At 51.1% G+C, this 12,101-nt stretch overlaps 2 protein-coding genes across 4 annotated transcripts in view; one reads left to right on the forward strand and one right to left on the reverse strand.

Moving 5' to 3' along the window:
- The first annotated feature begins 259 nt into the window (after positions 1–259).
- spmip11 (sperm microtubule inner protein 11) lies at positions 260–2,509 on the forward strand. Its single transcript, XM_088633419.1, has 4 exons — positions 260–442; positions 1,378–1,521; positions 1,989–2,133; positions 2,252–2,509. The coding sequence occupies exons 1-4, from the start codon at positions 352–354 to the stop codon at positions 2,298–2,300; spliced, it is 429 nt and encodes a 142-aa protein (XP_088489545.1). The 5' UTR covers positions 260–351; the 3' UTR covers positions 2,301–2,509.
- Positions 2,510–5,231: 2,722 nt separating this feature from the next.
- adcy6a (adenylate cyclase 6a) overlaps positions 5,232–12,101 on the reverse strand; it is a 65,646-nt gene continuing 58,776 nt past the window's right edge. For 2 of the 3 annotated variants that reach the window (XM_088633422.1, XM_088633423.1), the window contains exons 20-24: positions 11,306–11,441; positions 10,303–10,566; positions 9,550–9,754; positions 8,896–9,020; positions 5,232–8,356 (exon numbers count right to left, since the gene is read on the reverse strand). In XM_088633422.1, coding sequence (XP_088489548.1) covers positions 8,228–8,356; positions 8,896–9,020; positions 9,550–9,754; positions 10,303–10,566; positions 11,306–11,441 — 859 coding nt within the window. In that variant the 3' untranslated portion in view covers positions 5,232–8,227. The remainder of the gene's footprint in view (positions 8,357–8,895; positions 9,021–9,549; positions 9,755–10,302; positions 10,567–11,305; positions 11,442–12,101) is intronic. The other variant, XM_088633424.1, reaches the window with a different exon arrangement.

Here is a 12,101-nt window from a genome sequence, read left to right on the forward strand (position 1 = left end):
ATTCTCTGTTTTGATCAAAGCCAGAGTGAGTTAAAGGTCATTTCGGAAATTCGTCATTTAAACAATAGCAGTGACTTAAACACTTGCTGTTACAATAGAAAATTGATTTCCCCGAACTTCAGGAAGCACACAGTCCAGAACTACCAAAAAAATACAATAAAAAAAAAGTCCAGAACTACCCAGCCGTCACGCACGCGCACAATCCGGCTCAGTGATTGGTCCACACCAACGTCAATCAAGCAGTGGGCCGGTGTCTGTTGCTATAGCTACGTGGTAAACGGTGCGCGAGAATTCCAGGAACTGGCTGCAGCTTTACACTCGCACCCGAGCTCTGGTACCGACAGCACAAAAATGACCTTTTTTGGCATAACATTTCTGGGATATCAGGACCCATTTGGATCCAGGCGTCTGTCACAGCTGCAGAAAACACAGTATGATCAGGGTAAATCAACTTAACATGATAAGACGATCAAAGCAAATTAAAATACTGTGCTGTACCGGACATTTAATCGCGTTATTCCGCGGCGCTTTCTGATTGGATTACTATGATACACGTAGTCTGATGTAGGAAAGCTTCACTCGTGTGAGTTCGTCCGTACAGTATCGTGAGAGAATCTGTGAGAGAGAGAGACCGCTATGAATCGTTGTGGTTTAAACACACTGAACAGGACTGTCAATGTGCACAGCCGCGGTGTGACCACGCGAAGCTTTGAGCTGCCCAGGGTGCGAGGCGGGTGACGTCAGCAGACAGGAGCACGGAGAGCCTGCTAGCGGTGCTCTAGTGCTCGCCGAGCAGGGGCCGCTGAACAGGCGGAGAAAATAGTCAGGTCGCAGAGCGAGCCGCCCCTGGCTTCAGCCTTGTCATTCTAGATGCAGAATGTGTGATTGGGAGACAGTTTGTACAGTCCCCCTAGCAGTGCCGTTCATGTTCACACTCGCTGGACAAAATACCAGGAGCTACCTAATACTAAGAACAGACCCCCCCAGCAGGGGGCAGTGTGTGTGTGTGGGGGGGGGGGGGTTGGGTTGGAGGAGCAGGAGACAGACTTCCAGCACCTCACTCCTGCTGGAAACCAGTGGAACCAGTGGACCTGTCCAGTTCTGTCCCCACACACCACCTCCCTCCTCTCACCCAGGAAGGAAGGAAGTCCGTCCTGCTGCAGGAGTGGGATGGGATGGGGCTGTGGACACTTCTCATGCCCGAGGAGTCCCTCAGGCCACAGCCTGTCCCAGCTGCTCTCAGATCTTCAACTCATTTCTCCTTGGGGGTGGTGGTCTAATATTTTGGCCAGGAAGTTATCTACATCGTTATCGGACAGTAAGCCGTCTTCTGCTCCATGTGACCTGTGACCTCTGTGGGTGTGGCTGTGTCTGCAGAGGGCGACGGCGTGGGCGGGAGCCAGCGGGGTACCACGCTCCCCCCAGTCCACCCGGCGCCGCGCCAGGCCCTCAGCTGCGAGCTGCACCGCGGGAGCCAGGAGAGATACCAGGAGCTGGTCAGGCGGGCACAGACGCCAAGATGTAGGCTGCGCCCCTAACCTCCCCCCCTTCTTGTGTCGTGCTATCTGCTTCCAAAAGATGGAAATCGGGGGCCCCCCCAAGAGCAATTTGGGTGGTGCGGTGGCCAGCATGGTTGCCTTGCAGTGTTGGGGCCCCGGGTTCAATTTCTGGGGTGCTGTCTGTGTGGAGTTTGCATGTTCTCCCCATGGTTCACGGGGGTTTCCTCCTGTAGTCTAAAGACATGCTGGTAGGTTACTTCGCTTCTGGGAACTTGGTCCTGGTACGAGTGTGTGTGTGCGTGTGTGGGCCCTGCGATGGACTGGCGTCCCTTCCAGGGTGTACCCTGCCTGTCCCTTGCCTGGACAGGCCCCAGCTCCCCCACTGCCCTGAACCTGATAAAGGAGAAAGTATGAGGGGGGAGTGGGAGGGGGCTGACGGACAGTACTGCAGTGGGAGGGAGGGTCTGACTCTCTGCTGTCTCTCCGAAGCCCCTAACCAGATTTCCCGGGCGCCCCTGACGGACAGCCAGCGCTATGGCTGGTGGCTGTCGGGGAGCGGTCAGCCAGGCAGCGAGGGCAGCGAGCCGTGGACCCGGGTACGACGCTTCCCGCAGAGACACAGCGAGATGACGAAGTACGCAAGGGCTGGTGGGAGCGCTCGTTCGGTTCTGATTTTTCCCCCGAAACAGGGTATCGCCGCGCCCCTCTGACCTGCACCCCGCCGTGCTCTCCGTCTCTGTCGTCCTGTTCAGGTTTGTGAAGAGCATGTCCATGACCCATCGGGAGTTCAGCCTACACTGACCACCCCCCCAACGCCTGGAGACCCCCAGACCCACAACTGCAGAACCCAGAGCCACCCAGAACCCTCCACTGCCAGCCTGCTGGTTTGGAGGACCAGAATGGGCAATCCCTGTGTTTGGTTCAAAAGCTCAAGAGTTTCCCGTCTTAATTGGAAACTGGAAAAATTAAGGTGCATTTTAATAAAAGAGCCCATTACCAAACAGACTAGATAGGCTGAGTGACTTCCTCTGGTTTGTACCCTTTCTTGTGATCTTAAGAACAAATGCATCAGATATATGTACATTTTTCAAATATCTTGCTGGTTTCAGAAAAGACTGAAACCCTCAAGGGGAGACCCGTCACACTCAAGTCCGGAAGGGGCTTTAGATTGAACAAGGACTATCTGTTTGCCTTCCCCATTGCACCAGTAAAATAGTAGTATACACAGAAATAGAGTTTGGGTTAACCAATCACTTTCAGGCCTGGGAGGAATGCTTGATTACTCAAGACAGGGATGGTCTTGTCTCAGCTCGATCGGCTGCTTTCCCTCTGCTTCTTCGGATCGCTGGGAGAGTCACTCCCAGGCTCCGATCCGCTGTGATAGACACACCAACACCCACCAGCGGTTTTCACTTTGCTTGACCAGTCGCAGGTGTTGCGGAACATATTCAGACGATGAGTCAGACTCTCAGAAGGCAGCTTCCTGTGTCTCGCACCTCAGCAACCACACCTCTTCCTGTCCTGAAGTCTGTTGTGCCCGTTCTCTCATTGCACCCCACCTCCTGCAGCCTGTCTGACTTCGCTGGTGACAGTGACACCCCTTCCTTGACATTTAGACCCTGTTTCTGACTCCCTGCTTCTTCACGTTTTCTTCTTTCCCTTAGTCCTCAACATAGTCAAATCTCTGTGCTCTGGCAGTGTGCACTTAAAGCAACTGCCGTTTTACTCCCTTAAAGCTGTTTGAACATGGTGCTCTCCAATTCATTAATCATGTTCTTGCAAATAGTGGCATGGCAGCACAGTGGCCAGCATTGCTGCTACACAGTGCTGGGGCTCCGAGTTTAATTCTAGTCCTGGGGTGCTGTCTGTGTGGAGTTTGTATGTTCTCCACGTGTTCGAGCTGGGTGCCCTGGTTAAAACTAATAAAACCTGGACTGTGGGAGGAAATCAGAGCACCTGGACAAAAACCCATGCAAACACACTGCAATGCTACCCACTGCGCCACCGCGCACACACCCTCATAGAAAACAAAAGGAAGAGCCACTGCTGCCCTCTAGAGGAAAGAGAAGGTATGACATGAAGTTCAAGTACGACATCAAGAGGGCCATACTAGCATATACAAAGACATGGCAGTTCAGGTGGTTAGCTGCATCAGCATGCGTGGGCTGCAAAGGAACAAGTAATAGGTTTATTCCATGCTGAAAAAAAAGAAGAAAGAAAACACGTTTCGGCCGTGGAGCCTTCTTCAGGTGTGAGGGCTCCTATTACTTGTTCCTTTATAGAAAGACATTCCCTTAGTATTATTTTCACAAAGTGAGATTCATCCAGGTCTCAAAACACCTTAACTTACACTGTATTGAATCTAAGTATACCTTTAAGTGAATGTCTTGAATAAGCAACTTTGAAAAAAACTAAAACTCGCTATTCCTATCTAAGAAAAATAAGAATGCACTACACAGGTAGGAATAAAAACCAGAGCACACCAGGCCGGACACAGATAGCCCTTGTCTAGGTGTGTGTGAAGAACAGAGCAGCAGGACAGTAGTTTTAAACGCTGTTGGCTAACTCCTAGCAGAATGAGAAGGATCTACTGTTGCCGGGGGTATAGGAAGAGCACTATTTTAAGTATTTTAACTTTGAAGTGCCCATGATGCAGCCTTGCCACCTCTTTAACGGTCCTGGTCCCGAACAATGCAAACTTCTCGAAACGGATCGGGACTCAGACTCAGCTCTGGGCCTGAAGGCAACAACTGCTGCAATTCCGTGACTTACCCTGAGGCATCCTGCCAGCAATGACATCATTAAAAATCACAATGTCTCCTTCAATGCTTACCTTTCACTACTTTCTCTACTTCAAGTTCCTGTGTTTCATTAATGAACACAGTCTTCTCTCTCACAATTAAACCAGCGTTCAACCGGTTGTGCACTAGTCCTGCAACAGATTGTTGATAGTGTTTAAATCAGGAGAGGCCGTGCAAATTAGAGCAGTGTTTAATTAAAACATTTTACAGGTGCATTCTAGTTTTCCCAGGTTCTGTCACACTTGTCATCGTATCAGGGCGGCACTTTAATTAACCATCTACATTCTGCAATGTTTGGCATTGATTAACTCGTCTCCACTCGGCTCTGAAATCCTGATTTGCCTCCAGGGCATCATGCTTCTCTGGGGCCTGTTAGTCTATAGTGTCAATACCAACCATCTGAATAAGCAAGCATCTCTGTCAGGCCCTGCACAATTACCAAAAGGAAGCTTTTTGATTGTACGTGTAGAATCTCTAGGTTGAGACTTGTTCCTTACAGGCGTGGGATAACTAAGCCAGGAGTCTTAGTGTCACAGGAGACGTCTGATGACTCTTGGTTTTCTACCAAGGAACCCTGGGAGAATTTTTCAGCATATCTACCTGTTGTGTTGATTTGTATGTCACTTTTCCCAGCAAATGACCCTTCCAAAACGTTAAGCAATCCTTTCAAAGAATGAAACAGACCCTTATATTTGGGTTCTCAATCTGTATTCCAATTCTTTTCTGATACCAAACAAAAAGATTCATGAAAACCTATGCGACACTCATGACTTAGACTGCTGTCCTTAAGTTAATACCTGTCTACTGATGTATAGTAAATATCCCAGAATCCACTTCAGCCGGCACAGAAGAACATGATGAATTTGGCTTCCCGTGAGTTTTCTTCACTTTTTAAATAAGATACACCCAAACAGACTACACAAACCAACCCTTTTTTTTCAAGGGGGAAAAACATCTTTTTTATTTTTTTTCTCATTGTCTTATTTCATCATATGACTGTTTCTGTATAGAAATGCCAAACCTCTCGTCTTGTCTTGAAATTCGTGGGAACTCAACTCGTTGAACACTAGGTGGCACTACAGTAAAATGCACAGAGTCCCTTGGGTTTTAGCAGAAATCCCCATTCACTCCATCCCAACCAAAATACTAACATTAAGGCGTGATGGCCAGTGTCCTGTGGGCTAGCTTAGAGCAGGGGTCCCCAATCCTGGCTCTGTGGAACCTCAGCCTATTAGATGTATAGATCACCTGTGATCCGCTGATGAATCAGACAAGTAATCTGATAAGGGAATTCTAGTCCTTGAAGGCTGAAGATAATATAAGAGTTTAGTTCCGCATGATTGCTAAATAACTTTTTTCAACTAATCACCTGTTTAATTGATCACAAGGGAATTGATCCCATATTCTTTAGACACGGGTGGTTTAATGGTGACCCCCAGATCCTGCAGGACTGGGGCTCCCCAGGAGCAGGGTTGGAGATTCCTGCCTTAGATGTACTGGTCTTTGATCCTTTCATTTGGAATGGAATAATCGTAACAGTAATAACAAACCACTGAATTAGACAGACAATTCAAGATCAGCTGCATTCAAGTTCCACCAAAGCCCAAAAGCACGAAAGCCACTCTTGACAGGGCACAGCAGTGAGGGGGGGAGGGACTGAGCAACCGCTCAAACCCAGACCATGGGTCTCTGGGAGAGGGGAGGTGACCAGCGCACCTGCAAAAGACCCGTGTGATCACAGGAAGAACATGCAAACTTTGTACAGGCAAGCACTGGGAATCAAACCCAGGATCCTGCAGCTGTGTCTGGGGTCACAGGGCCTCCTGGTTTACCTTCATCCCTGGTTAGATACTAGTATGAGGCGCGATCAGCACAAACGGACTAATTTAACCCTCCTTTCAAATCCTGTTAAAGGTGGTGCTGATTTACCGTGACCTGTCTAAACCACCGGACAGTGGCCCCCAGGCCTTTCGCACCATCTTAAACCTCCGCCCCTACACACAGGCGCACAAACTGTACTCTTCCACATCGGACATCATCTGTCCTCGTTTGCGCCCTGCTCTGCGGCTGTGCATTCACTGTGCCACCCCATCCCAGGACAGCAATACCCCGATTGGCCACAGTGAGGTGCGACAGCAAGGGCAAAAGAGCAGAATGAGCGCGCAGGCTCGACCGGGGGAAAACGTTCAGACCCGTGCATCGCTAATCGCAGGGCCGCATCTTTACGGGGCCCCCAGGGGTAGGGATAATATGGTTTGGGGTGTCCCGCTATACACACGCGCCATCCACTTCCTCTCTGACAGGAAGTGTCTCCTTGATTGTTCCTGGCCGAGTCTGTTCAGCCTCCCGGGAGGGCGAGACGGACAGGCACCCCACACTCCTCCCAGGGGCCACCGAGGAGGGCGAGGGCGACACCCCGTCTTTCGCCGGGGGCGTTCTGGTCTTTGATGCTTTAAGTTGGAATGGAGTAATCATAACAGTAATAATAATAACATTAATAACAATTAAAAGGTTAATAGAGGTGATAAAAATACCCAACATGGAAAACTAGGAAGAAACAAATGTAGAGTTACCACAATCAGTCATGCTTCAGAGTAGGAAGTTTGGCTAGAGAGCAACTTGGTGTTGTATCATATAAACCTCACAGTGAAAAGAGTTACGCCCCTTGAAGATTATAAAGCACAGTATTCAGTCATAATATATTTATATATATTTATGTATATTTTTTCTTTTCTTAAAAAAATGTCTTCTCTATAAGAATCAGAAGGTTATATACTGTCTGGTACCGCGGTGTCCGATGCAATAGAACAGTTCAGAGGACAGAAGACGGGAGTCTTCGCTTCTCTCAAGTGTTTGTGGGTTTTTTTTTCCTGTTTTAGTTTTGTACCAAAAATACTTCTTTGCAAAGAGAAGAAGAAAAGGTCACTGATAGCACGTATAAACAAATGCCGCAGGCTCTGCTCCTGTGTACTTGAAGGACTGCGCCTGGGCAGAGTCCCGCACATCGTGTCCAGGAGGCCTTGGGAGGAGTTGCGGGGTGGGAAATAAAATCGAGTCCCAGGCTTCTTTGTTGAATCGGGGCCTAGCAGGCCGCAACGGCTTAACAGTGTGAAAAGCAAGTTGAAAGGTGTTTCTGATGTACATACATCTTTCTGTTTCAAGGAAAAGAAAAACAAAACAAGAAACAACAGACTTCCTTCATCCTCAAGAGCCCATCAGAACACAAATAATTAAAAATAATTTTTCTTTGACCCAAAGAAGAATATCAAGTGGTTATTACTTGGTCAGTTTCTAAAGACAAAACCTAAAATAAATAAAACACAAGAAAAACAAAATTGAGCAAAGAGGGGTTTGCAGAACAAACACCAAAAAACAATTTTGATTACCAGATTAAAGAGCGATTATTCAGCAGAGGTGAAAATGAAGCCGATGTTTCTCAAGCTCCTCAGGTTAAATATTCCGTTCTTTGGTTGTTGTTTTTGTTGTTTGTTTTGAACAATACACACATTTGTAGGAGTTTGTAGATTTTAAAAAAAAACTTTCCTGAAGATAAATAAATAATGTAGAGACTGACCCAAAAATACAAGTACCTGTGTTGAGAACTGTCCTGGAACTGCGAACGTGATGGAGACACAAAAGACTTGTGGTCCAGTCCTTCCTTCCAAGGCGAAAAAGCCTCGTTTATAAAAAGACGATTTTGCACCTTTCAAGTAGCCTCAAGTGATGGAGGCTTAACCCCCCCCCCAGAGTCTTCCTTCAATTTGTGCCGACAAAAATGGGACAAACGCACACCAAAAAAACAGAAATATTTCATGTTTCCTTCTGGGCCGTCCCGAACGCTTTCAAGGCCTCTTTGTTCAAGTGATCGGGGTTCTCCTCAGCGGTCCGCTGCGCCGCCTCCCCGCCCCCTCCCCTCCCTGCTCACTGCTAACTGTTCTGGGGGCCGTCGTTCAAGAAGTATGTGGTCATCTCGCCCTTCCCCTTCACCTTGACCACGCCGCGGCACTCCAGCTGGTAGCCTTTCCCCACCAGCACCTGGTACAGGTCGGTGGTCACCTGCGGGTACAGGCAGAAACAAAGAGGCTTGAGCTTTCAGACGGGCTCTTATGCATCATTTATTTCATACAGCATACAGACAGTACAGAGGAGGCACGTAACCCGGACGACTTTCCTTCCCCATGATCAGTGCTTCTGACCCTCCCCACTGCCCGGCAGCCCCATCCAGGAGCTCAGTGTCAAAATGTGCAATGGCCCAATGCCACCAGCAGGTGGAGCCCTCACAACACAACTGGAAATGCAAATTGTAGAATTTTGCTCAGCCACCAGAGGACAGCCTGCGGTCAGCAGAGTCGGCTCAGGGCAAGCCCGCAGACTGCAGCGCGCTTTCAGAAGACTGGGGGCTGTAGACCCTCACCCCTTCCCCGGCCGCCACTGTCCCTTTCTGGATTTCTGGAGCTCAGGAGATTTCACGAACCCGTAACCCCTCCAGATCCATTCGGCGGCACCATCCCCGTGAGCCCTCAATTGGGCAATTTAGCCGCATGACGAGAAGCTGCAGGGATTTGGGATTCGGATGTGAAGTGCATCGGGGGTACCTGGATGCGGTCGGGCACCCCGGTGCTGTCCATGCGGCTGGCCACGTTCACTGTGTTGCCCCAGATGTCGTACTGCGGCTTCCGCGCCCCGATCACCCCCGCCACCACGGGCCCGATGTTCAGCCCTGCACAGTGAGAATACAAGGACAAACGGCACTGAAGTAGTCTGTGTACACGTCTGCTCCACGCTGGGCCTGCTGAACAGTGCCCAACGCAGACAGAATCTGACACTGCGGACAATAACCCTTCAGCGCCCCGAGCAAGAGGGGTCAATGGCAGAGTAAATACTCTATCAAAAAGAGCCTCAACTACAGAACATCAATGCCAGTGATATATACCACAATGAACAATGAACAGGACCTATCGCTACAACCAACTGCTTGATCACATAATCGAATCAGTGAATTAATTGGCCAATTAACAATCGTGTAAAGTTCGAGTGAGATCACATCTGCAGCGCTGCACAAAGTCGGTTGTAAACAGCCCCGCACCTGTAGCGGGGGCATGGCCGGGCCCAGTTAGGCCTGGTGGATCAAGGAGTACGTTTCATCAGCAACTAAGGCACGACAAAGCAGTCGGATCCAGATCAACGAGCCCAACTGAGCAGCGACAGGACCAGGGGCAGAACCGCCCGGGGCCCGGCTCTCTCCCTACCGATTTTCATCTGGAAGTTGTTGAAGGAATGTTCGTTGATGTACTTCATCTGCTCCATGAGCCGCATGGCGTAGTCGGCCAGAGCCGTGATGTGCGACTTGCCCTCCTTGTCGTAGGTGGAGTCGTTGAGGCCCGAGGCCGCCATGTAGGTGCTGCCGATGGTCTTGATCTTCTCCAGCTGCCGGTACCGCTCCTCGCTGATGATCTGCGGGGCGGGGGGGGAGGGTTATGGAGGGACTGGGTCACTAAGTCAGGCTGGGAGCTGGCAGGTCTCTGGGGAGCACCGCAGACCTTCCCGTCAGCCCTCTCAAGCCTGGAACTATTACCCTTTAATCACAGTGCCCCCCTGTTTAAATGCACCAGCCATCCATTTTCGAACCACTGCAGACTGTCCCAGCAAGCAACAGGCTGAAGCTGGGGTCCAGCACAGGGCACACACACACACATAGACACAGACACACACACTCACACCAGGGCTAACTGTCCCAGAAGCCAATTCATTTACCAGCATGTCTCTGGACTGTGGGAGGAAACCCACATGAACACAGGGAGAACATGCAGACTCCACACAGACAGCACTAAGGAAATGAATCGGACCTGGTGCAGTGAACAGGCAATCAAGGCCATACTGGATAATGTCGTTAGAAAGCGAATGGATGGTCAATATTTTCTCCAACCTATTACAGTTTGCTGCACCGGTGGTGCCCAACCAGTGTGTTAAAGCCCTCTCGGCGAACGACAGGCGCCGGTTACCTCGTCGAAGTCGGCGATGATCTCGTTCAGCAGCCGCAGGCACTCCACGCCCTCGTTGTTGGCCTCCAGCTCCACGTAGAACTCGGAGAAGTTGCTGATGGAGGCGAACATGACGGCCACGCACTCGCAGGACTGGTAGTACAGCTCGTCGTTGCGCCTCTCCCGCGCCAGGAAGTGGGCGGCTACGTCTTTGGGCAGGATGTTGTGGAGCAGCCTGCGGTTGTAGGCCTGCAGCTCCTCCATCTCCTCCTTCTCCTCCGTCGCCTGGCAACCACAAAACAGAGGGGAGGGTGTGGTAGGGTTGGTGTGGTCATGGCAACCACAGAAGCGAGAGCAGGGGGTGTGGTAGGGTGTGTGTGGTCATGGCAACAACAGAACAGAGGGGAGGGGGAGTGGTAGGGTCAGTGTGGTCATGGCAACAACAGAACAGAGGGGAGGGGGAGTGGTAGGGTTGGTGTGGTCATGGCAACAACAGAACAGAGGGGAGGGGGAGTGGTAGGGTTGGTGTGGTCATGGCAACAACAGAACAGAGGGGAGGGGGAGTGGTAGGGTTGGTGTGGTCATGGCAACCCGATCCTACTCAAATGTACACAGTTCAGACTAACACAGGAAGGGCTGGTGTTTCCCTTTAGAGCCACAGACCTGCAGGCTTCACTGGGAGAACCAGGATGTTAGTATAAAGACCTGGACATCACGCCAACTTAAAAATTATCCGGTCCAGCTGGAGCAAGAAGAGGAGACAGAATGGGACTGCAGGACCCTACTGGGCTCTTTCAGCCTGGAGTGATCAGATCTGTTCTGATTTGGTCAGGCTGATATTATAAACGTCTAACTGGGTGAGGTGGAAGAGAGGACGGGGGTTCATCTGTTGGTTCCAAAACCAGACCCCCCTGTTCTACGGTGCTAGACAGTGTAGACTGTAGCTGTTGAGGACAAGTGCCCGTCTCTGGATGTATACCACACCCCGCCAGCTGGGGGCGCCGTGCACAGCACCAGGACCTACCTGCAGTTTCCACAGGAAGTCCAGCCGCGCGGTGGACTCCACCTGCTGGGCGTGAAGGTACAGCGCCAGGACGAACACCGTCAGGATGACCGGGGTCATCAGCTTCAGTGGCACCTTGGTCATGTTGTCCCAGCTACTGTTTACACACACACAGACGCACAAGTCACACAGTCGGTCCATCTCAAATCCCCAACGTCCAGCGGCGCCTGACCTGCTCTGAAGCTCTGGAAGGGAGGTGTGACCCCGCTGCCCCTCTGGAAAAGGGGAGCTCGTTAGGCGAGACAGAGGGGTGACCTCTAGTGCCCACTCCCCCACACCCTTCGAACAAGAGAGTTGCCGTCCCATCAGCGCTGCAGCCGAGCAGGAGCCTGTCCAAAACGTGCTCGTGTCCTGCCCTTCTGTAGCTGCCCTTTGACAGCGGTCACCCGCCGGAGGAGGAGGAGGGGCTGTTCTGGCGCTCTAAGACAGGCAGGGGGCGCCAGGGAGGCCCTGGTAACTCCAGCCTCGGAAGTTAGCGCGGCGCTGGTCTGCGGGATGTGACCAGGACGAGCCACGCTCATAGGTTAGTGTGCTGTGTCCTCTCCAAAGCACCTCAAACCACACAAGGAGGAAACAGAGGGACCGGCCTGCTGGCGCCCCTGGGGCAGTCGCAGCTCGCAGGGCAGAGGACGTCCTCTGTAAGAACCTCAGACGGGTCACTAACGAGGGCAGGTGCAGAAGACACCATGAAGGGCCTGAGAGCTGACCAGGGCTTGCTCAGCTGAGCTCAGCCACTGGTCCTGGAGCAGAGCTGTGT

This window comes from Lepisosteus platostomus, chromosome 1, assembly GCF_059453375.1.
Source record: "Lepisosteus platostomus isolate fLepPlt1 chromosome 1, fLepPlt1.hap1, whole genome shotgun sequence".
Classification (NCBI taxonomy): Eukaryota; Metazoa; Chordata; class Actinopteri; order Semionotiformes; family Lepisosteidae; genus Lepisosteus; species Lepisosteus platostomus.